At 43.9% G+C, this 24,484-nt stretch overlaps 3 protein-coding genes across 5 annotated transcripts; 1 reads left to right on the top strand and 2 right to left on the bottom strand.

Moving 5' to 3' along the window:
* Positions 1-248: 248 nt before the first annotated feature.
* Positions 249-5,525, bottom strand: chpf2 (chondroitin polymerizing factor 2). 3 transcript variants are annotated; one of them, XM_008290317.1, is made up of 5 exons: positions 4,979-5,525; positions 4,302-4,801; positions 2,897-3,461; positions 2,584-2,766; positions 249-2,159 (listed from the first exon to the last, which is right to left on the bottom strand). In XM_008290317.1, the coding sequence occupies exons 2-5, from the start codon at positions 4,571-4,573 to the stop codon at positions 885-887; spliced, it is 2,295 nt and encodes a 764-aa protein (XP_008288539.1). In that variant the 5' UTR covers positions 4,574-4,801; positions 4,979-5,525; the 3' UTR covers positions 249-884. The 3 variants fall into 3 exon arrangements, with proteins under 3 accessions (XP_008288539.1, XP_008288540.1, XP_008288537.1); XM_008290318.1 differs by having other exon boundaries at positions 4,302-4,604; XM_008290315.1 differs by having other exon boundaries at positions 4,302-5,525.
* Positions 5,526-5,970: 445 nt separating this feature from the next.
* Positions 5,971-12,731, top strand: abcf2b (ATP-binding cassette, sub-family F (GCN20), member 2b). The gene is made up of 15 exons (XM_008290319.1): positions 5,971-6,054; positions 7,421-7,571; positions 7,748-7,960; positions 8,171-8,353; positions 8,569-8,740; positions 9,124-9,219; positions 9,313-9,415; positions 9,645-9,740; positions 10,260-10,379; positions 10,533-10,622; positions 10,718-10,828; positions 10,915-10,977; positions 11,085-11,213; positions 11,816-12,019; positions 12,129-12,731. The coding sequence occupies exons 2-15, from the start codon at positions 7,433-7,435 to the stop codon at positions 12,246-12,248; spliced, it is 1,839 nt and encodes a 612-aa protein (XP_008288541.1). The 5' UTR covers positions 5,971-6,054; positions 7,421-7,432; the 3' UTR covers positions 12,249-12,731.
* Positions 12,732-12,733: 2 nt separating this feature from the next.
* Positions 12,734-23,529, bottom strand: LOC103363515 (uncharacterized). Its single transcript, XM_008290320.1, has 17 exons — positions 23,379-23,529; positions 21,706-21,812; positions 21,426-21,565; positions 21,041-21,201; positions 20,736-20,894; positions 20,185-20,635; positions 19,020-19,118; positions 18,304-18,394; positions 16,857-17,080; positions 16,508-16,750; positions 16,282-16,380; positions 15,899-16,092; positions 15,632-15,806; positions 15,384-15,540; positions 15,146-15,299; positions 14,440-14,551; positions 12,734-14,335 (listed from the first exon to the last, which is right to left on the bottom strand). Exons 1-17 carry the CDS (start codon positions 23,397-23,399, stop codon positions 14,160-14,162), a joined length of 2,763 nt encoding a protein of 920 aa, XP_008288542.1. The 5' UTR covers positions 23,400-23,529; the 3' UTR covers positions 12,734-14,159.
* Between the last annotated feature and the right edge of the window lie 955 nt (positions 23,530-24,484).

Raw genomic sequence — 24,484 nt, 5'->3', positions numbered from 1 at the left:
AGCTTTTAGGCAAACTGAGAAGACTGCAAGATGTATGACTGTGAATGTGAGCACGCTGTCATTACTGACCACAAAATGTTTCTGCCATATTGCCTTTTCTTCAGCTCTGCCAAGCAGATAACAGATACCTCCAGGAATAACTGCCCGAGCATGCTGCATGCAGATCCTGTAAACAGTTGCCTTTTGTCTAATGAGACTGAAACGAGCGCTTTTACACACTCTCAGCAGTATGAATGAAGAAGCGACTCTGAGCGGAAATATCACTCTTTAATACCTCTTAAAAAGAACATATCTTAAAGAAAAGGCAGCCAATGGCTTCAGCTTGTCTCCAGTATTATTTTAAACATCTCCACAAAGGAAGACTTATGGCTCAACTTATTTTTCTCAGTTAATTATTAACAATGAAGGCCTTTGTTTATTTATTACTTCAACACACATCCTCCTATATTTCTTTGAGTATAAATATTGTTGCTCGCCTCCTCTGAGAATGCGGCAGGAATACAAGTGAGAGCTCCTCAGTAGGTCCGTTCAGGGAGCTGTGCAAAGTGACACCTCCATGACTCACAATTCATCACCGTCTAGACAGATTTAAAGTTATAGACTCGTAAGTCAGAAGTTTTCCTGCTCGGTACCAAGCAGAGAGACTTCCAGCTGCAGGATACAACTTTAAGCTGAGGTATCAGCACTCATTTGCTTTGCTGAAGAGTCCTTGAGCAAAACGGTGCTGCTTTGTTAGCTGATCCTGACCTTTTTCCACCCTGTAAAAGGATGAGAGCTTCAGTACATGGTTGAAAAAGTTAAAATTCACCTTTTCCTGCCTCAGTATCCATTAGTCCGGGGCAGGATGTGTGAGGTCCCAGCGCTCTCTGGTACAGTCCAGGCTTCTATGTGCTGTTGGCCTGCTCCTGCTCAAACAGAGCCATTGCTAGATGCGAGCGTGACCCCAGACCCTCCAGGTTGCTGAGGACACAGCGGTGGTAGATATCCTCACTGAAGCGTGGGTTGCATGTTCGCCGCACGTATTTCTGGATCAGCGCCGGCTCTACCGCTCTGAACACGTGCAGGCCTGAGTACCGGACAAAGATGTCATACACGTCCATGCTCTCCAGCAGCTCCTCGTTGTCCAAGATGTCCGCCGCCATCTTGGTCCGTGCGGTCATGTAGTCTGCGTTGTAAAAGCAAGCCTCGTCAAAGACGTGCCGGTCGAAGTGGCCGTCTCGTAGCGACTCAGAAGCAAAAGAGGAGGAGGCGGCAGAGGGCTGCTGGTCGCGGTACACGACAGCAGGGCTGTACTCCTGGAAGTGGATGGGGAAGAAGACTTGCCAGTTGCTGATGGCGTTCATTCTGCAGCGGTTCAGGAAGTCAGCGTTGACCTCTGTCCAAACGCTTGCCAGGAAAAAGAGGGTGTCCACAGGGTGCTTCTTAGAGATGATGTCCATCAGCTTGACCTGTGAGGGCACCTCAGTCTTCACACTAATCCAGGGGATCTTCACGTCTCCGTAGCGCTTCTCCACTTCCCCGATCATAGCCTTGATGCTAGCGAACACATCAGTCTGGCTGACTCGCTGTGCATCGAAGGGATCGTAGATGAACAAGAAGGTCAATAAAACATTGTCATGGGTGTCCAGAGTGTTCATCACGTACATGTCGAGGAAGTTCCCAACGTAGTCCTGATCCTGGGCCGTGACTGGTAGGATGACCTGCACCCGTGTTGCCTCTGTCACGTACGGCATGGGGATAATCTCAACTGCACTTAGAGGTCGCAGCAGGTTGACCCGTTTAGCAATGACCTGGCTGTGGCCCTTCTGGGTGTAGGCCTCCAGCGCCAGGTCCAGCATGTACTCCATACCTCGCGTGGGATCGAAGCGGCGATAGCCGTTAAGTAGACGTCGCTTACGGAAGCGTAGCTGCGGCTGGTAGCGCTCGTTGAGACGCTCGACTGCGATCTCTAGGATTGCGTTCACGTCGGCACGGTCAGCCCCTCTCATCTCGCACTTTGGGGAGCTGTCGACGCAGGAGTAAATATGCTCTTCTGTAAAGTACTCCCAGTTTATGACCTCAAAACGGGTCCTGGGTTTGAAGGGAGGGTTGATTCCTATCGGCCAGGTGACCCCGGCTTTACCCTCTGGAGTGAGGTCGCTCAGGTTGTTGATCTGCGTCTGAGGAGAACACGCAGAAAATTTGTCAGATATAAAACCAAAACCAACGAGGAAGTAAACTGCGTAAAGACATGTCTCTGTGGTGTAAAGTTATATTTACTGTCGAGTCAGAACAGCTGTAATCCACTATCATTAGCAGGTTCTTCAACGACATAATAAGACTTCTCCAGCAGATCATATTCAGAATTAGATGACACTGGAATGTAACACTTCATGTCTGAGCAAAACACTCTATCCTCTGGCTGCCTGACATGCATAAATATTGTATCAGACAGGAATTTCTGCCTTGGCTCTAAAGGAGGTGTGGTGGTGAAACTGCACACTGTATGCTTTCACATACAACTAATCCCATCAGATATGACTCACACAGAAAAACTTTTAGTTGTTTATAGGTGTGAAAAACCCCCTGTAACGTCATACTAACCTGCAGCTGCTGGATCTGCAGATAGGTCCATTCCAGCTCAATCTGACTGAAGCGTTTGTGTAGGCGGTACATGAGATTAGGTTCAGATACAGGATGAACTGTGAAGGCATTTTTAAACGGTGCGCTATCTTCACGCTCCGGATCTGCGTTTTTGCCGAGCTCAAAGTATCTGTAGGTCATTTCCTGTGAGTCATACAAACATCGATAAAGAAAAGACACATTAGCATCGTGAACAGTCCTGGATAAACTGTATAAAAAGTGCTTTAAATTGCTAAAGATATTGCTCTTCTGTGTGTTTTTTTTTTTTTTTTACCTGGTGCACCTCCACACAACTGAGACCCAGGTAGTCAATAATGCAGCGGCCCAGCCACTCATCAGGTCTCACGCTGAGGATGTCGTTTCGGCAGGTGTCAAGGTGAGGCTGCAGGCGGCCCAGCAGACTGCGAGACAGCAGGTAGCCGTAACCCCCGTGGCAGTAGCGTGCTTTCTCCTCCCCACCAATAAACTCCTCCGCCCTGCCCATGTACAGGTCCTGACCTGCGCTCAAGTGGCCCACCAGCTCCGACAGACGATCCGCCTGCATGTAAGTGTCGTCCTGGGCTAAGAGGAACCAGTCGTAGTCCGAGCCGTAGTGCTGATGGAGGTGCCGCACCGTTTCGTACATCAGCCACACCGGCCGGTCATCACCGTGGGCGACCACGCTCATGCCGTGAGGGACCTTCGGGCTGCGCAGGCCTGTGAAGAAGAAGGTGCGGTGGAAGTGGTGGGCGACGGTGCGGTTCACCGCCACGGCCAGCGTGTTGAGGGTGGCCCGAGAGGTCAGCACGCCCACCAAGAGTCGCTCTCTGATGCCCAGTTCAGTGTGGATGTATCGAGTTCTAGAGGAAAAAGAGGAAGTCACAAATGAGAACATCAAAACAAAATGATGTAAAAACAAATGTAGCAAATAAAGCACGCTGATTATGTGAATCTTCTTCCAGTCAAAAATGAGCAATCACGGAAAACAATGGATGAAATCTTTTACGTCAGCAGGTCTGGTGTTGACTTCTGAGCTACTGAAGGGATTTGGCAGATAGAATCTCTACTCTATTGGCCACCTATACTTTACATCCCACTCAGTGCATTTAGATTATTGCAGAGGAGGAATAAGCCTATTAAACAGAGAATTAACAAACGTAAATACCCTTGATTTAAATCGTCTCTAGTTTCTTAAGACAAATCTGATTAGACATCAAGTAATATGACGCGTGTCTAAATCTGTCATTTAATTTACAGAAAAAACAGTCAGTTGTTGCACGTGTTTGTCTTCACTGAAATCCTCTTCAGTAAAGTCCTAAAAATTCATGATTATATTAACTGTCGATTGTTGAGTAGTTGTTTGGTCTATAAAATGTCAGAAAATTGTGAAAAATGTCGATCATGGTGTGTTGAAACCCAAGATGACGCGTCTGGTTTTGTCTACAACCCACAGATGTTCAGTTAACTGTCGTAGGAGAGTAAAGAAAATAGAAAAAAAATCACATTTAACAAGCTGGAAAAAGAGAACTTTCACTTTATCCTTGGAAAATGACTCGAAATGATCAACCAAATAGCTTGCGATTAGTTTAATAGTTGACAAACAGTCAAATAAACAGTCATGCTTCTGATAGATTTAAAGAGCCTATCCGTGGACATTGGCGTAATATGATCAGTCGCAAAGACATCCCATCAAGACCCACCTGAGGACTTTCTTGTGTGGCTTGTTTGGGTCCTTGTGATAGGGCACAATCCGTGGCTGGAAATCCTCATCTCCAGCTCCATCTCTTGAGTCTCTCTGGGCGTCCCGTCTGCCCATGAACAGCCTGCCATTGCCCAGTTCATCCCTACAGGAGTCATCTGTGTCCCCCTGAGTCCAGGACACCATGAGGAGGCTGAGACTGCAGCCCAGAGACAGCCCCAGGATCAGGGGTAAAGCAGGCCTGAACAGGGCCAGGAACGAGGACAGACGCATATCTGGCAGTTGTGAGCTACACTTAATGAGGCTGTCGTGGAAAAAAAAAAAAGAGAGACTACCTACAGAGGTTTTACTAGCCAACACTGCTGCCCTAGTTTAACACATGTTCACCACAAATGAACCAGTCTCAGTGGACATTGATTTGGTAAAACTAACCCAAAAAAATTGCCTTAAATATCACCAGCTTTCCTCAGCATCATCCAGTGAGGTAGTAAAGTTGATTATCTGCATTTGAAGCGAAGATTAGATGTGAACAATACCTACTACAGCACTTTTTATACAGTTTTATCTGTAACGTCATAACTGAAGATGCTCAAATTGTAAAGCTACCGGTGAGAACTACTTTGTTCCTCTGAAAGAACAAATAAATGCCAACAGCTTAGCATCATTACTGCGACTTACCCGCTGTCTGTCAACCTCAGCGGCTCCTGTTAGTTATTGTCACGTAAAAGTGTGAAACGTTACTCCCCTTTTTTTTTTGCTAACGTTATGTTAATTAGCTTAACTAATTTCGGCTAGCTAAACAGCTACTTCCAAAGTCAGCTAACTAACGTAGCTACACGCTAAACGTCACCCGGTAAAGTTGACGGTTCGAGTTAAGCTGGTTAGTGAGTGGTGAAAAAAAATCGAAGCGAGACGACTCAAAAGTTTTGAATCGGAAATTAGCACGGTTGTCTGTCGGAGGAACAAACATCAAAGAGCAGCTAGCAAGCTAGCATCGCGTCCGTTGTTGTTTTAGTGCAGATACGACGATCCATCTCCACGAACGCTGACATGAGGACACAGATCCCATTTTCGTCGTCCGCACGGGTTAAAAGCCGCCGAGCACAGCCATGCATATGTCGTCCATTTTCGTCAGTTTCTTGACTTCCTCGTAATATGAGTGCCACACACACACATACGGTGTAGAAGCAGCGTCCCTCTCACGTCGTTTCCAGCCTCATCATCACTGACTGTCTGCCGCTGCAGCATCACCTCTGACTGATCGCTGATCTACAGACCTGTGCGCGGCGATAAGATTTAAAAACTGAATCCACACGAGCACACTGGGGGGAATGTCTCATTTATAATAAACGTGTGATTATTGCACACCTCTATCAACACATGGATCTTCATTTGCGATGTGAAAAAAGGTGCATGTAGAAAACCTTATCGGTGTCTTCAGTCAGATCGATCCATCTCACCAATTTATTTTATTTATTTTTTTATTTACCCGCCATTTTTCTTTTAAAATTCAGAACCTGCCTGTTCGTTCCAAGCTGATAATTATATAAATTAACCGATTTAAATTAGCTTCCAGTTAAGGCGTAAAGGGACATTTTACTGCAGTCCCGAGAGAAGAGGAGGAACCTTCTTCCTCCCCGCCCTCTCTGACCATATATGGTCCGTCTGGCGGTTTGGCGAGCCGCTACATCCACCCGGCGAAAAGTGGACACGAGACGTCGGTGTGCTCCGGAGACCAGCGCTTCATTATCTAGGTAAGAGCGGCTTTACCGGCGTCTGACAACCGCGACTTAAATGAATAACGTCCACCGGCTTCCGTTGAAACAAACACGGGCTTGTAAAACACTTGTTAGCCGTCTTTAGACTTTGTCGTAGCTAGTTGGGGCCTTGCGTCAAGTTAGCGTTAGCCGCTCGGGCCCGTTAGCTAAAGGGCTAACGCACCGAACGGCTAGTTTATCCAATTTGTTATTATCGGCTTCTTATTTTTAACATTCTAGATTTAACAGATAACACGTCTGTTTAAGTGTTGTCATGGCCTAGTTCGCTGTGAAGTGACAAGGCGGGCTCTTAATGTTAGCGGCATCCCCGTTAGCGGCTAACAGCTGAGCTATCAGGCAGGATACAGTGAGGAACCCAACGTGCGGGCAGGTGGGACTGGAAGGAACCAAAATGCGGTCTTGGTTAGCGTTGCCACCATTATCACTGAGCTTGAAGCGCTGTATCGTTGACCATTTTAGGCCTTTACTGTTGGTCCGTCGTTGTAATCGGCTGTAAGCTGAAGTTACACCGTGAGTTCAATTACCGGCACATTTTGGGCAGTGGCAAACCGGTAGTTCGAGTCCGCGGGAGAAATCATTCTTCCATCTCAACATTATTTTACCTGCTGTGTGCCCTCAAATATAACCAATCCTGTTGGTTGAAATAGCTTTAAAGGTCCAATTCAACTCATAATACAGCGTTTCACTTGTGATTGTAGCCACTGTATTGTGACTGAGATGTTATTAATACATCAAATATCAGGTTACATTCATGTGGATTGTATAAGCCATAGGATAGTTGCGAAACAGATAACTCCTTTGTGTTCTCATTGAAACCTGTTCGTAAATCACGTTAATTACAGTATAAACAAAGATATTAAACGTACCAAACATACACAGCCTACACATTGGAAACTGATGAGTATAATCAATGTAAGTGGCGTCATAAATGAAACAATAAACTGCAGACACTTTGTTTGCTCACAATTATTCTGTGACAACGGAATGTCATAAAGACTTACTGTTGCTGAGTATATTAATATATAATCATACAGTTTTAATGAGGAGGATACGGTCTTGCCAACAGCAGTCTGTTTTTGGCAGGCGATCACTTTATGGCACAACACCGGCAGCTGTGCTGAGGTTACTCCTTACGCCACTTTATGTAAGCTATTAGTCATTTTTACCCTGATTCATACTCTGATGATATTTGACGGGTGTACACAAAGGTGATCCCAACATTTTGAAATCCTGACACAACTGAGATTCTGTGTACAATACCATGCTTTTCCTGACATAATGTATTATTTTTAGAAGGTAAGGTTGGTGATCCCTGTATTTCTTTTTTTCTGCTGTTGAATAGCCTTGCACAACCATGCCGTCTGATTTGGCAAAGAAGAAGGCAGCCAAGAAGAAGGAGGCTGCCAAAGCCCGCCAGCGCACCAAGAAACCTGATGAAGTAAATGAGGAGGGTGAACAACCAGAACCCCAGCGTAATGGAGCAGAGAGCAATGGTGAGAGAACAATTAATCCCTAGCTATCATTCTTGAGCTACACTGTTACTGACACAAAATGCATATTTTGTGTTGAAATTGGACAGTACACCACATGTTTATAACCGCCCAAAGGTTCAAAAGTAGCTTAATTTGTATGCAAAAAAATTCAAAGGATTTTTTTTTTTCATCAACAGGCATTGAAAGCTTGACGAAGGAGCTGGATGAGTTTGAGCTGCGGAAGACGGAGGCACGGGCAGTGACAGGTGTACTTGCCTCTCACCCTAACAGCACTGATGTCCACATTAGCAGCCTGTCACTGACCTTCCACGGTCAAGAGCTGCTAGCAGACACCAGCTTAGAGCTCAACTCAGGCAGACGCTACGGCCTTATCGGCCTTAACGGCACAGGTAATTCCCATCTCTAGTCAGGGATATCTTCAATCACAGGCTTCCTCAGCCTGCTAACATCTTTACACCTTTTTAAATACAAAAATCTTCTTTCATCCGCACTATTATTCCAGCTACTCGCTGCTCATTTTCAGCAGTTCCTCAAACTGTAACTGGGATTTGTGATGTCACAAGTAATGAGTTTTTTCCCCCGATACTTTTATCTGCCAGGAAAATCCATGCTGTTGTCAGCCATTGGGCATCGTGAGATTCCCATTCCGGAGCACATAGATATTTACCACTTGACCCGGGAGATGGCCCCCAGCGAAAAGACAGCTCTGCAGTGTGTCATGGAAGTGGATGAAGCGAGGATTATGCTGGAGAAGGAGGCAGAGAGACTTGCCCATGAAGACTGTGAGTTATCATGCAGAGGAAAACCAAACGGAGGAAGTTGAATTTTAGTAGCAGCAACACAGATGAGACAAAAATGTAATGGAGAAATACAGTAAAGTCTACAAAACAGAGAAATCCTGTAGCTGTTGGGAGGGATGCTGACTTGATATGTCTCAGTACTGTAGTGATTTTGATTGAAACCAGTAGTAAAGGCCTTTTATGTTCCCCCTGCATAGCTGAATGTGAGAAGCTGATGGAGCTGTATGAGCGTCTGGAGGAGCTGGATGCCGACAAAGCAGAGATGCGAGCCTCCCGTATCCTCCACGGTTTGGGTTTCAGTACTGCTATGCAGCAGAAGAAACTGAAGGACTTCAGTGGAGGATGGAGGATGCGCGTTGCTCTGGCCAGGTAATGACAAGATGCTTAGTAGTATACCTCTCAGTGACATGCATCCTTCTTTGTCCCAGCATAGGTTTGAATTTGCAGCAATTACTGAGTACTGAAGTCTTGAGTAGTGCCCTGTGTTGATTCTAGGGTTGTGTTTTTCCCCATAAGGTTCAGCCAGGTTAGCTAAATGTCTTGATGTATCTGCAGTGTAATGTTTCTCTGGCAAATGAAGATGTTTTTTAAGTCAGATTGTGGAAACTACCAAAGTTGTCAGACTTCAAAGATAGTATACATGGAGTAGTCCACACTTGGAGACCTTTATGAAATATGAAATTTATACTATCAGGAAAAAGTGTCACAGCGATATGTTTCCCATAGACTCAATTTTTTTTTTGTCCCTGTAGAGCCCTGTTCATCAAGCCCTTCATGCTGTTGCTGGATGAGCCTACTAATCACTTGGACCTGGATGCTTGTGTGTGGTTGGAGGAGGAGCTCAAGTCGTAAGTTTGTCTCCTCCATCAATTCTTAAATCATCCAGTTTGTATTATGTACGCATGGAGTTGCGTTTTAATTAACCTAATGGTTCTTTTCAGGTTCAAGCGAATCCTTGTGCTCATCTCACACTCCCAGGACTTCCTGAATGGTGTGTGTACCAACATCATCCACCTGCATCAGAGAAAACTGAAATACTACACGGTAAGAACACATAGCTGAAACTACTACTTGTGCAATAAAGCAAAATTAAGAAGCCAGCTGCCAGAATGGAAAGCATGTTTCGCATACATCGGAAGGTCTTGAAGTATCTTGAATGAACTGCCATATGTGATCTCATAATTCTAAATAAGGAAACTCAGGGTGAGCTGTTACTAATTATGTCTGTGTGCTATCCTGTTGGATGACCGTGCAAATCTATTTTTGTTTTAAGGGTAACTATGACCAGTATGTGAAGACCAGAGAGGAGCTGGAGGAGAACCAAATGAAGCGCTTCAACTGGGAACAGGACCAGATAGCACACATGAAGGTGAATGAGGGACACCATGTGGTAGAATGTTGTCACTGCAGGAGTAGGGGATTCCATAGGTGCTCATGTTAAGTTTTTTTGCTAAGAAAACATCACTTTGTTTAAGATGAGAGTAATTACTTTGTGTCTGTTGTCTCATATTACACAAAGTGGAAAGACAAAATTAATTATCTGGTGGTATTCAGTTGTTGAAAAGTCAGGAAATATTCTAAATGTAGTGTTTAATAGTTGGCTGGAAAAAGGACAATTTATTGTAATATTGTAGAAAATTGATGCATTTTAGTGAAATGTAGCATTAATCTTCAGGGAGGAAGCAGATGTGCCATTTCACACAGAAAAAGTCAACGAAATTAATCAAATGTCAGGATGTGGGCGGCTTACATCCTCGGCTAAACAGTTTCTTCAGGGCAAACCTCTTAAGTGTATCCGTTTTTTTTCTCCCTAAGCTGTAACATGGTTGAGAAGATTCTATAAAACAGCATTTGCACTCATTAGCCTTTGTACTTTCCTCTCCTCCAGAATTACATAGCCAGGTTTGGTCACGGCTCTGCGAAGTTGGCACGACAGGCACAGAGCAAAGAGAAGACACTGCAGAAGATGGTGGCGTCAGGCTTGACTGAAAGAGTTGTGAATGACAAGGTACTGTAATTTTACTGATAAGCCTGAAATTGAGACCCGGAAACCACTGACGGTTTTACAGCCTGGCAGTTGTTTTCAGACCTTCGACCGAGTGATTCACATTTTGTGTAATTGTGTAATGTCATGGCACTAACACCTTCCTGTTTCCCACAGACTCTGTCATTTTATTTTCCTCCCTGTGGGAAGATTCCTCCTCCTGTTATCATGGTTCAGAATGTGAGCTTCAAGTACAGTGACAACACAGTGAGTATGCTTCAGGTTACAGCATGGATACAGCTCTCTCCACTGAAATGTGAATTTATTTCTCAGTCTGACTCATCTGTTCATGTTTCCTGTAGCCGTACATTTATAAAAACCTGGAGTTTGGTATTGACTTGGATACACGAGTGGCTCTGGTGGGGCCCAATGGAGCTGGGAAATCCACACTGCTGAAGCTGCTCATGGGAGAGGTGAGTATATTTACCTAATAGCTCCCAACGATTTGCAGTCGTCTTTAGAGTATTTGGGTTTAATCCCTCTTTTTTGTGTTTTAAAGCTGCTACCTTGTGATGGCATGATCCGCAAACATTCTCACGTCAAGATTGGCAGATATCACCAGGTAAGACTCGGCCTCTTGATGCCACACGCTTCCTAATAATCACCCTTTTGACAGGACTAAAGGACAACTGAAATTAAATGCTCTCAACATATCTGCTTATGTTACAGCATCTGACAGAGCAACTGGAGCTTGACTTGTCTCCCTTGGAGTACATGATGAAGTGTTTCCCCGAGATCAAAGAAAAGGAGGAGATGAGGAAGATCATCGGTCGCTATGGGCTGACAGGAAAACAGCAGGTAGGAAGGGAATACTTTTTAGACTGTCATTTGAATTCAGTTTAAAAATAAAAATAAAAAATTCTCTGCCTAAAGCCATTCATTACTCATTTCCATAACACATTTTTATGCGCATTTTGAAGTATCGCATTAAAGTTTCATGGACACTGAGGTAGTTTGAGTTTAAGAAAAAGAAGTTAATGCACTAGACAGAAACATTTTTCAAATAAGTTCTGAAAAAGAAACTCACTATTTTGCTTCTTTGTTTTGCTTTTGAACATGAAACACATCCAACGGCACCTAAAATTAACGATTAACTGCTCAATTAAAAACAACTCCTGCAGACTTCTCTCCATTTCCTCTCCTCGATGGCCAAAGTTTTATTTCATCTTCAAGTTTGTTTGTTTTTCCGGCATTTCGCAGACTGGTTTTGTTTTTTTGGCTTCTTCTACTCAATTTTTTTACACCCTTGCATTGTGTGTCCGATGCTGTCGCATTCTGGCAACACGATGCAGCCTGATTTACTCGTTCCAAAGCAGGAAACAAACATTTCACTTCAAATGAGCTAAAAACATAGCGTGTGTCTTTACATCACCATCTGAAACACCAACGTCTTCTTCCAGGTCAGTCCAATCAGGAACTTGTCAGATGGTCAGAAGTGCCGGGTGTGTTTTGCTTGGCTGGCCTGGCAGAACCCTCACATGCTGTTCCTTGATGAGCCCACCAATCACTTGGATATCGAGACTATTGATGCGCTGGCAGAAGCAGTCAACGAGTTTGAGGGTGGTATGATGCTGGTTAGCCACGACTTCAGGCTAATTCAGCAGGTATGTTATCAATTTGATGGATTCCTTTAACATTTGACTGGGAGTTAAACTGTGAACCAGATGATCTGACTTGCAGCTATCATCATTGTATTGATCATCTTTCCTCCAGGTGGCGCAGGAGATCTGGGTGTGTGAGAATCAAACCATCACAAAGTGGAACAGGGACATCCTGGCGTACAAGGAGCACTTGAAATCAAAGATTGAAAAGCAGCAAGCGCATGACATCTAAAGCTGCATCCCACCGAGCCGCTCCTTTATCTTGCATCATGGATTTGACCTGCAGGCTCCTGAGGGGGATGAGCAGGAAATGACCCCACTAGAACGGAAACAATCTCTTATGCATCTTATTGGACACGTCTCTTGTACATGTTGTACTGTATCCATCTCGGTTTGACAGTGCTGCACCGTGCTGAACCTGACCCAATCCCCCATCTCCTTTCACCTCAGGCTGCACTCTGATTGGCTGATTCACCTGAAGCATCTCAGTGCATTTTGGAATGCATTCCATTGTGCTGTCTTCATAGAAAAGTTTTATTTTTCCGAATGTTCTGTTTTATCCCAACATGTATGCAGCAGCTTTTAGGTCATATTTTATGATATTTAAAAGTTGACTTCTTTTTTTTTCTTCCCCGTGTAAAAGAGCAGTTCTGCCTTATTTAACAATGTAATGCAATAAAAGGTTTGTCTGAATAAACGGAACATAAAAACAGCACATTTAGCTTGAGAAGACTTTATTGTTAATTGTACCGAATACAGTGCTTGTATCCAAAAATCAAAAGCTTTTAGGGAAAATAAACTATCTTACATCTCTGTAAACAAGAAGGAAAAACTTCAAAGTGATTAAAGAAGTAGCTTTGGGTTCCATTTCATGAGCCCCAATGGCTGCATAGATCCTACATTATATTACAGCCACTACACTACGCTATGTGTACGCTGCTCACCCATGTAGCTGAAAATGGCCGGGCTCTCAAAAAACATTTCTTGGCATAACTAACAATAGAAGAGGGTAATATTGCAGCCACTTACAAACGTCAACTGAGGCCGTTGCATCACCAGGATGCAGTCAAAAGGAAAACTAGAACTTTTTACGTGATTTCTGTGAAAGCTAACATCCATGCAGACATGATTCCATGTGTTCTAAAATCATTCTAAAGCTACTGACAAAAGCTGTGTTCATGTCAATTTGTGAAGCTATCCAGAAAGTCCTGATTGCTCTAAAGCCAATCATTGCAACAAATACTCTATTTTTTAAACTGATTGTATTGTAGCATTTAACTAGACATTTTTAGTTGCTATAGTCTGACGAATGAACACCTGTCGACACCGTTATGAAATTTTCACAACTCTTAAAAAAGTATCGACTTTAAAAAATCAAGTACAGGTTGGGCCCTTGCTTGACATTTACTGCAACTGTATTTGTTGCACACTACAGCTAAAAACAAATGACACAAGAGCTAGTCTCCCAGATGGCAAGTAATTCTTGCGATAAATCCAATATGACATGAATACAGCTCAAGAGTCAATGTTAGTTCCAATGCAGGTAGCGAAGTGATTACTGGAAGACATCTGCCTTCACGTCCTTCCAAAACGTTTTCAACAACCGTATTTGGTTGAAATGAGAATTTGTTACTTAGATTTTTCATTTAATTTCTACATATGTCTGTCTGTTAGTCATTACAGTCTGAATATACATGCTTTGTTATACATTTCCAATATTAAGTTTGCCACTTGGCTCCAGAAGGGCCAGTCGGGAGAAATGCAGGTTGCTCCGACCCATAAGGCTGCACATGAAGCTTTAAAGCTATAAAGTTTGTCAGATGGAGTTTTCCAGAGACAAACGGCTGCAGTGTGTGCAATTAAATACTGATTACCGGTAATTCTATATATGTAAACGTTACAAACGGAGTAGTTGTTAAACACAAAGCTCCCGTTTAAGGTTTCAACGTAGCGTGCATGATTGACAGATTAGTGACACTAGCTGCAGTTGAAACAGTGCAAGTAGGAGGAGTGTTTCAGTTACGCTGTTCTCCAGAGGATCCTGGTGGCAGCATGTTTCAGGGGCTGAAGGGGGGGAGCAGCAGCAGCAGTCAGAGCCGTGCTCAGGTAGACTATATGTGGACCAAACCAAAGGTGTCGACGCTCACTGGGCCTCCCACTCCTCATCGGAGACCTCGTCAACGGAAATAATGCGAGTGTTACTGGCCCGAATGCTGCTGATGTTGGTGAAAGAGAGGAGGCTGGCGATGCCCATCAGACTCACACCGGTGCCATCCAGGTTCACCTGAGCGAGATGCATGTGTTTCAGGAACTTCAGACCTGAGGACAAGGTATAAAGACACTTGGTTGTTAATCCTGACAAAAAAAAAGAAATGAAAATGGTCTGGTGTAGTTGAATCACGTGGATGAAGTTTAGAATGTACCGTGGTCTGTGATCCGTGTGCGGCTGAGATTAAGCTTAAGAAGCTGATTGCAGCGGAGCAGGCCTCTCCTCACGACTGTGTCTCCCACTTGAGTGCTGGCTAAGCCCAACACCTGGAAAACAGCAGCAAAATATGTTACCAACACAAACAACTGCATTGAGACGTGGTGTCCACCAGCACAGAATTAAATGTGTCTCAGTGAAAATAGGGCCAATAATTAAACAGAGAAGTTCAAGCTTGAAAACAAAGAGGCTTAAATCATAGAATACTGTACATTTGGTTAAAAGGTGTGCAGATTGGATGAGGTATTGTTTTTTGTATAGTCATGAAGTAGACACAGGTGTAAGCTAAATTTCAACCCTTGATTGTGAAAGAAAGTAGTAGACTGTAGTATGTTGTGTTTCCATATAAATTTTAACCCCTGGCTGCTGAACTCTGACCCTGCCATTTAATCCTGTTGGCTCATAATCTCACATTGTGAATGAGTGAGTTCTGCACTGCAGCAGAGTTTGATGAGTGGTGCTAAGAACAGTAATATATATATATATATACAGTGTGACACCCTGAAATTTTAATGTCCAGGGAAAGCATTAAATATAGCTTTAAATGTATGAGAGCGAATTTATTCTAAGACATGACATAGGGTTAAAACCACACATGTAGTACCCTGAACTAACACTGAGCTTATTAACAATAGTGAAATAACCTGGAGGTGCGGCAGACAGGTGATGAGCGCGGCCACTCCGCGGCTGGTGACTGCCGTTCGGTCCAAACACAAGTCCTGTAGCTCCTGCAGGCCTCGCAGCGAGGGAAGCCCTGCATCTGTCACCTGAGTGTTGCTAAGTGACAGCTTCTTCAGCCTACACAAAGTGAACACAACACTGCTGTCAGAATCACTGTTTTATTCATACAGAAACAAAGGGCTCATGAGGTGTGGAAGTTACATGGTCATGGTGGTGAGCTGCTTTACTCCCTGGTCTGTGACCTGCGTGTAGTCTGTCAGGTCCAGCTCTGACAGCAGAGACAGTCTAGAGAGGAATGCCAGCCCACTGTCTGTCACAGAGTGGCGTCCAGGGAGGGTGAGGTGAGTCAACTTTAGACCTGGGAGGAAAACAGAAACCTCAGATTCAATACAGACTCGGATCATTCTGTTTCACTTTGTCTGTCTGCTCACTCCTTTCTGCTTACAAACCTGAGATGATCTGAAGGGCATGGTTGCCATCTATTACCGGGATTCCTCCCAAACTGAGCGATGACAGGGTGGGGTGGGTAGCGAGGTGCTCCAGAGACGCCTCTGTCACACCTGTCCCATCCAGGTTCAGAGTCTGCAGACTGGACATCTCTGCCAGAGCGGTCACATCCTTAACCTGGTAGAACAACACACACCAAAAAAACAGTAAACTAACCAATCACCGAGACAAAAACAGTGCAACAGATCGAGCTAGTAGAGCTACAGCACCTCAGTCTGCTTGATGCTGAGAAGTCGCAGCTGTGGTACACAGGTGGGCAGCACTGCCAGCGTGGCTTCAGTCACTGCCGTCTGGTTCAGGCTGAGCTGGGAGAAGCAGGATGGAGCTGACTGGAGATAGAGAACCATCCCAGCATCTGTCACTTTGGTCTGGTCCAGAGACAGGAAACACAGGCTCTTCAAACCTTGAAAACATCAACAGAAGGAAAAATGTCAATAAAATGTTCAATACAACCACTTAACAAAGCAGCTTATTTTGAGACCTGGCGTTCTTGCACGTACATGTTAAGTGGTGTTACATAATGATTTATCCCCATCTAATAACAGCCTGAGCCTTGTTCAAAAGACTGCTTGAGTGTGTAAAAAAGCCCAACCTGTGATATGCTGCAGACAAGAGTCGGTCAGTTTGCTACAGGAGGCCAGGTTGAGGTACTGGAGTTTGACCAGACTGGACAGTATCGACAGGCCAGAATCTGGGCAAAACAAGTACAGAAGATTAAGGAGAAAAAGCACAGACTTTGACCGAAGATTCTGCAAAAATTTAGCTGACAAAGCTGACAGTTAAAAAGCCTAGAAACAACCTGGTATAAAATGTTTTACCAGTGATGAGAGGCGAGTTAACCAGACTCAGATGCTTCAGCGCTGTGAAGGCCCGTAACTGCCGCAGGAGTTCATTGGTGGAATAAGGGTAGCAGTTTAGGACAAACTTCTGCATCGGGCAGCCAAAGAAGAGCTCCAGGGTGCGTGGACGTAACAGCCTCTCGCGGGACATGTGGTTGAGCAGAAGCTCTGCTAGCTCTGGGGTCAGGCCTGCCAGACTGCTGCTGTACTGCATGCTGGGAGCTGAGACAGTAAAGACACGGAGCCAAGAATCACCACAGTGTGCAAACAAAACAATGAGACACGTTTTCTGGGAAACCTTACAACTGAACATTCTCCTCTTTCATACCAGTCATGAGGTGGACAGTTGCGCGGGTGGCCAAGGCACATAAGGACGGCACATTCGGTGTCCTGAAGGGTCTTTTAGGTGGCGATGGTTGTCCCTGGGAGGCGCTGTGGTCCTCCTGCTGGGCGGCTCTTTGAAGACGCTCCACTGCAGCCAGACCTGCAGCTACAGGCGCCACCGGACCTCCGGCATCCTCGGGGTCTGCTGCTTCCTCTTCAGGAGCCTCTCTAAGACACACAAACACAACTGTCCTTTCAAGACATGCTGTGTGCTGCTTAATGTTAATATAAAACGGGTGAAAACAACCATCTGCTTCAGTGGGATGAGGCAGGTGAGGCAGAAGCTGGAGACAACTGTTCTTGTTCTGTCCTGTCTTTGATTCTCTTCTATTAAAAGACCCACACTTTCAGCTAATCAATTAAAGTCTCATGCATTTTATAACGATGTGAAATACATGAGAACAAAGAGCAGGAAACAGATGTAAATACTGGCTAAGTTTAAGTTACACTGAAGCACAACAAGCAACATGAAAACACAACTGTCCACCCAGTCCTTCTTTGTTGCTTTCAAATAACTATTAAAGTTTCCACCATTGCTGATTGTCCTTCAGTAGAACAGTGTCCACACAGTTTTGATCTGTAAGCATACGATCCAGGCTAACGGTAATGTCAGCCACATTATGCACAACATGCTGCCCCTAAGGATTTTTCTACTATGGCGGTGAGGTAATCCACAGGGTCTTCAGTTTCTCAGATGCTGGAAGACTCTTGTGTTCAGTTTTGCAGCCAACGGCAGAACATTTGGCATGCTTTGCTCGTGGCTGAGACATTTTAGCGATGGCAGAAGGAACTAAAAAGTGAATAAACCCGGTGAACTGCTATTCAGCTGCTTGTTTCCGAATGGCTCGCCTCCCAAGCAGTGGGCAGCGAGGGGGCAGGATTATGCAAAGTCTGAGCTGGATGACTGTTAGTTCCTCCGTTGGTACGTCGCATGTCAGTAAAATTCTTACTAGCTTGTAAAGCGGGGTGGTTATCTAGTTGTGGGAGGCTTGAGGAATGGCAGAAGTAAATGTCTGCATATATTGACAGCTTTTACTTCACACCTCTGAGTTTATAACAACCACAACACAATAAAATTGGATTTTCACCGTTTTAAGACTTCAATGTCTTTCTCTGGCTGTTTACAGGGCCTTGCTATAAAAATGACTTTCTTTATGAAGGAAAGTTAACTATATAACAATGCAATTAAAAAATAAAGCAGATTACTAGTGGTACTTATTGTATGGCTTCAGTTTGGATAACATTTGGATACATGCCCCCAGTGCAGAAGCACCTTCAAACTAATCCAGTATATCTAGTTGCAAGATGCTCCAAACTGTGCCTGTAATGCATCTAAAATTGTATTACATGTTCTTTATACTACATCGGTGCCATTCTGTCTCGACACCCACCTGAGTCGGTTGCCTTGCTCTGGCCAGTGGTGCCGCGGCTCAAATCCTCCTCGAATCCTGTTCTCCGGGAAGAAAGGCAGCCTGGGCATTCCTGTGAAAATTACACACAGCTGTAATCCATAAGGAGATTCTAATACCACCAAGCAGAAACTCTAAACATTTCATCTCTCCTGCATTTTTTACTGACTAAGACTCACACACCTCTAATAAGCATCTTTGGTGGCTTGATTCTTCTTGAACTAGCTTCGACTGTGAAGGAGCTCTTTTCACTCTCTGTTCTGACACACTTTCAGAATACTATATCATAACCGCATGCTCTGAAATACTGCATATGATTGGCTGGCCATGTGTAAGCACTTAGAGAAGTCGGTTCTCACTGGTGGAGCTGAGCGGTTCTGACCCTGTGTACTGTATATCGGACAGAAGGGGGCATTCACCTACATATTTCCTAATCCTAAGTGACACACATTTCTGGGGCAGAAAGTCTAACATTCAGTACACGAGGAAACTTATGCAATATACAGTCTGAAGTTGAATAAAAGCCAGGGCCATGTGGTTCTGATACAAATGTTCAAAAAGCTCTCAGTGGATGAACAATGGAGAAACATGGAAGTGAGAAGAGAAGAAAGAGGGAGGACAAAAGAGGGGAAAAGCAAAATGTAGGTCAAAATATGAGAGGAAGTTTTTGCAACAATCCCAGACACAGGGAACAGTACCGTTGAGCATGTGAGGTGGTTCTTCCTCTGCCTCTGGATCCTCATCAACCTCTAGGCCAGGGTCCTCAGCATTACCAGGAACCAGCCTCTGGCCTCGTCCTGTCAAACACCAGGAACATTATCTAGCAACTCTGCCACCTTTTGAACAACCTGCAACATTCTCATTTGTTCAAAACTAAACCCATATAATTGAAAACTGGGGCAAAGTATAATGTTACAGGACTAAAAACTCCCACTGGTTTGGTACACTACAAAAACATAAGAAAGTGAACATAAAAATGCAAGGTGGGAAACTGTGATAGTGCATGTCTGTCAAAAACAGTCAACTATTGAGCTTAAAATGCTCTGAGATCATACTCATGAAAAAGCAAAAAACACACACTTCAAATCAGTTCACTTTTAGATTCTGGGTCAGTTTCAGATGAACTCAGCAACCATATCACTGTGGTTTGTTCCCAACTGTTCACACAACAAAGCACCAGGAATCTACCTGAGTCTGGAACCCAAATCTTAACTGCAAAGTTGACAGGAAATGTTAACTAGAGCAGGTAGAAATAAACTGAAATTCTCCTTTAAGAGTAAAATCATTTGTTAAAGTCGGAAAACATTAACTGGATGTTCCCATACTGTATGGCCTAATCTCCATGGCAACAGCAGCTCAGGCTAATGGGTACTGAGGTGTTTGGAGCTGTCTGCCATACCAACATGACCAAAGAAACATCCATCCATTATCTATATATCGCTTAATCCTCACTAGGGTTGCAGGGGGCTGGAGTCTATCCCAGCTGACTCAGGGTGAAGGCAGGGGACACCCTGGACAGGTCACCAGTCTATCACAGGGCTACACTTAGAGACAGACAACCAAGCACACTCACATTCACACCTACGGACAATTTAAAATCACCAATTAACCTCAACATGGTTTTGGACTGTGTGGGAGGAAGCTTCTTCTTGCTGTAAGGGAACAACGCTAACCACCGGGTCACCTTGCAGCCCCCAGAGAAACATGATTTCTCAATATAAATTTTAAAAATGGCCAAAACTAATGGTCCTCACATACAGGACTGTAACATCATCAGGGAAACTCCCGTGTTTTTGTAATGTGCTTGTAAATTTATAATACATAAGGCATTTTTACAGGCATGCTCTGTGTACAGTTTTTTACCCCAGAAGTGAGAAGGCCCAGACAGCGCAGGAGGAGCTCCAGGTATCCCAGCATAATTCACTGCTTCCTCCCACAGTTGGTTAGGCAGCATAGGAGGCAAAACAGGGTCCTCCCCTCCTGCCCCCTCCTGCACCGGGATGTGTGGCAGAGGAGGCACAACACATGGAGGTGGCTCATTTTGGCCTGCTGACGGTGGGGCTGCAGGACTTGGTGGATCCTGAGGAGTCTCTGGAGGAGTGGTCTGAATGCACAGTGCAGCGTTAGGCGTGAGGCCAAGAGAGCGCAGCGAACAAGCGAGCTCTGCCTCCCCGAAGCGCTTTCGCGGAAAACCCTGAAGGAGCGAAAAGGAGGACAGGGAGGGGTGACGTCCGGTGATGTGCTCCACGACGGTGCTCAGAGGGGCATCGGCTGAGAAGCGCTCACGCATGGACTCGCCGGACGGAAGCCGAATCTGCAACAAGTATATAAACTTAAACAACTCCAAATCTGTAATTTGACTATATCGAAGTCACACACAGCAAATCAGAAATGACTGTTCTTCACAGGCTCACCATGAGGATGCAGTTGTTATCGACATTTGTCTGAACCTTTCCTCCAAGCTTCTGCCCTTCCCCGCTGGGAGAAGACGTCTCTGGAGCAGCACTAGTCTGGATCTTCTCCTGCAAGCTCCTCCGATCTTCAGCTATCCGCTTCAACACCAACTCGCGCTCCTGAAGCAGAGAATGCGTAAGACAAAATGTTCTCTTCTAAGATTACAAGTCAGACATTTGACACTAAAACACATTCTTCCTTGTGTGATAACAAACAAATGAGTTCACACAGTTCAGTACCAGAAGTGCTTCTTTTTACTGCTGACCTGTTTCTTTTGTCTTCTCTCTGCTCTGGCTTCCTGAGCAACACGTTGTCTTTCTTTCTCTTCAAAGTCACTCTTGTCTTGCTTGATGCGTGACTCCACGGGAGGTGCATCTGAGGACAGGTTACATGATTGTGACGGCCTCAGCACCAGTGAAGGGCTTGCTGTTGAAGACGGAAAGAAATGTAATGAGATTATTTTGCATCCTAGACTATCCGTTCCTCAGGCTGTACTCGGAACACTCCATTGATGATTACAAAGTCATATTTAAAAGGATAAGGATACAGTTATTGGATGAATGTGACAGTCTATCCTTGAAGTAGTCCAACTGATGAACAAAAAACATGAAAACAGTTTTGATTGGAGTCCAAAACACTTGGTGTAGTACCTCCGCCATCAGTGGGTGATGCGTGCGACTCTGAAGTGCTTGCTGCCTCTTTTGGAGGGTTGAAAGCAGAAAAAGCTGTTTCAGCTGGCTGTGATGACTGCTTGACCAGCCTGTGCCGTGGGTATTGACCCTGTAAGAGCCTAGCAACATACAAAAAATGGACAGAGAACTCATTTTCTGAACAAGGTGGTCTTTTAGGCACTACAGGGATATTATATTAGCATGTCATGAATTCTAACTATTGCATGGATTGAACAATAAAGGAGTTGGGACCACTCACCACTCAGCTGCCTCTGGCACAGAAAAATGCCCGGCCTGCACAGCCGCCTGAATCTGTTCCTCTGTGAAACCCATCTCACTGAGGATGAGGAATAACTCCCCGATAGTCTGCAGAACAATATCAAGCACAGGTAACAAATCAGCTGTATTATAAATCAAACAGATACGTAAACAAAGTGCTGACCAAACTACACTTGTGGTTGCTTTTCCCTTATCAGTAATTGTACCTGGGTGCAGTTTGTCTGACTCATTGAGACTTCATACGTTAAAAACGTTGCAAAAAGATAAGAGAGTTTTCTTGGTGTTAAGTTTTCATTCAGTTTAACCAACGGAGATATTGTTTATAATGACTGAGTAAAAAGAAACAGCAATAACCAGTGTTTTTCTTTGCTTGTTGTGCTGAGTACTGATACAGTTATCCATAATTTTGCTATTTCAAAACTGTAAAAAGAAAAAGGACAACTAAGGTTAACTATGAACTGTCAGCTTTCACTACGAGCCAGCAAAATATTGGAACCTTGTTCATGCTTTTGTTCCTAGATGTGCTGACTACTACAACGCTCTATATACTGGTGTATCAAAAGCAACCATTGCAAAACTACAGACTGTCCAGAATGCTGCTGCCAGCGTTTGAAACAAAAAAATAAAACGAGCCATCACACAAGCTACGTTTTACGTAACTGACATTGGCTCCCTGTTATTAACCTGCAGCAGGCAGTGTTTTTGTTTTTGCTGCTGAATTGTAGATTCATTTGAGCTGCATTTTGTGAATGAAAGGTGCTTTGTAAATAAAGTTAATTCATTCACAGACAAGTTTATTTTCCCTACTGGCAGCTTCAGCATTCAGAGTGATCATTATCGCTGGAGTTAAGAACAGATGGAATTTCCCTAAACTTACATAAGAAATATCAACATACCACACCAGGTTTTTCAGTCTCAGCTATGTAAATGCTCTGGTACTTTCCTTTTTCTATTTTTTCTGTGAAATCCTCAGGTGAGGTCAAATACTGAACATTTAATAATAAAATGTCCTATTACAGCCCTTATAAATCTATTCACATACATGTAACTAACCATATATATGTCAACATTTTCTAATAACGTCACTGTATTTGTATATATCCGTCCTCCTTTGTTAGTCTTTGATAAATGGAAATATCCTGAGCAAACATCAGCAAAATGCTAACAATAAAAATGCTACAGTATGTCCCCAATGCTTAATAAGGGCTGCAGAGAATATGCTGCTGTGGCCTTTAATCGTAGCACAAATGAATATTATGTACCAACACTAACATCTGTGTTGTGGCGAGGACTGCAACTTGACGTATGTGTTGCTATTGTCTGTCCTTCAGTCAAGCTGGCTGCACTTTGGTCCTAAATACCAAGTTAACGTCAGTTCATAAAGTTTTCAGCAGCCAGTTAGCCTCTGTCATCGTAAACGCACCGACTCACAGACAAAGACAGCGAATCTAAACTTAACAACAGCCCCCGAGCTAGCTTACAGCTAATGCTAAGTGTGTTGTTATTTGGTACAGGCAGCTGCTGTCAACAAACAACGGTAGCATGACAGCTAACAGCTAGCTGCGCCAGGCTAAAGCTAACGCGGCTAACAGGCTAATATCACATCTACTGTACAGTGTCACGTCAAAGGCAGGCGGGTGATCTGGAGCTTACCGGAGAGGTAGCAGAACTCATGCCGCGGTTTCAAGGTTACCGCAGAAAAGACAGAGCGAAACAAGGATTAATGTACAACTTTGTTGACTTCCTGGTTCTGTATGGAGAGCAGTCGGCTATGCTAGCTGCGCTGACCTCTCCCCCCTTTGACTTGCAGATTGACAGAAAGTGAAGCAGAAAGCAACCTATCAACACTGCCGACAGTCCAGATTTCCTGCAGCGTGCAAATCCGAGCTGCTTCCCAGTGACTGACGGATCCAAACCCCAATCAGTCGCTGCCTTATCAATGACTCTGACCATCTACGACCAAATGTAGGTTTATTTAAGCAGTTTGGCTGTACAACGTGACAGAATGAGCCAGAGTCAAAGTGAAAGTTAAGGGTTAAAGTAAGCAAATATATAAATAGGTAGGATTATTTCAGAATTAAGCCACACATAATTAATAGATTAATGACGACACAGTGAAATAATCTATATTATACTGATTGGATTTAAAGGACTTGTGTTGTAATTTCTCATGTAGTAGCATGAAGTCGCCAGCAGGTGTCGCCCTTGGTCTTTGTTCAGTGACGCTGCAAGTTGTTGGTAAAATACTTCATTCTGTTTTACACACGCAATGTAAAACATTAAACAGGATTTTAGTGGAGTTATCAAATCTTTTAATGCTAGTTTAATGTAACTATAAAACAAAGACACAAGCAGTCCAGAGAATCCTTGGATTTGTTTGGTTTAAATGCATATTTATTAGGGTCCACCTTTATCTCTAAATTAGTCAGGTTTATGTTGATAATTAATAATGCTGTGGGGTCTAGCCATGATATTTATATTAGTGCGGTTAAGTTCTGTTATTTATAATACGGTAGATATATTATTACATTAGTGAGGTATATTTCCCATAATAAATAATACTTAATATGTATTCTAGTTAGGTATAGTAGTATTTTACATATCTTCTGCAGGGTTTCTATCTCTAATATTCTTTATTCCTTATTTGGATCCCCATTAGCTTCCACAAGGTGGCTGCTAGTCTTCCTGGGGTCCATTCACAAAACAACATTAAAAAAAAATACATCAATTTAAAATCACCCCTCCATAAAGAACAGTTC

Source organism: Stegastes partitus, unplaced genomic scaffold (assembly GCF_000690725.1).
Source record: "Stegastes partitus isolate 25-593 unplaced genomic scaffold, Stegastes_partitus-1.0.2 Scaffold666, whole genome shotgun sequence".
NCBI lineage: Eukaryota > Metazoa > Chordata > Actinopteri > Pomacentridae > Stegastes > Stegastes partitus.
The sequence above is the reverse complement of the archived record's forward strand: the minus strand, read 5'-3'. Positions and strand labels throughout refer to the sequence as shown.

Excerpts from the sequence above, each read along its gene's own strand:
- chpf2 (XM_008290315.1), bottom strand. The coding sequence starts at position 4,573 with ATGCGTCTGTCCTCGTTCCTGGCCCTGTTCAGGCCTGCTTTACCCCTG. Across the intron at positions 3,462-4,301 it reads CCACACAAGAAAGTCCTCAG|AACTCGATACATCCACACTG; the intron begins GTGGGTCTTGAT and ends TTTTTCCTCTAG. Across the intron at positions 2,767-2,896 it reads GTTGTGTGGAGGTGCACCAG|GAAATGACCTACAGATACTT; the intron begins GTAAAAAAAAAA and ends TATGACTCACAG.
- abcf2b (XM_008290319.1), top strand. The coding sequence starts at position 7,433 with ATGCCGTCTGATTTGGCAAAGAAGAAGGCAGCCAAGAAGAAGGAGGCT. Across the intron at positions 10,623-10,717 it reads TCAAGTACAGTGACAACACA|CCGTACATTTATAAAAACCT; the intron begins GTGAGTATGCTT and ends TGTTTCCTGTAG. Across the intron at positions 10,829-10,914 it reads TGAAGCTGCTCATGGGAGAG|CTGCTACCTTGTGATGGCAT; the intron begins GTGAGTATATTT and ends TGTGTTTTAAAG.
- LOC103363515 (XM_008290320.1), bottom strand. The coding sequence starts at position 23,399 with ATGAGTTCTGCTACCTCTCCG. Across the intron at positions 16,093-16,281 it reads TTGTCTGCAGCATATCACAG|GTTTGAAGAGCCTGTGTTTC; the intron begins GTTGGGCTTTTT and ends GATGTTTTCAAG. Across the intron at positions 15,300-15,383 it reads CAGCTCACCACCATGACCAT|GCTGAAGAAGCTGTCACTTA; the intron begins GTAACTTCCACA and ends CACTTTGTGTAG.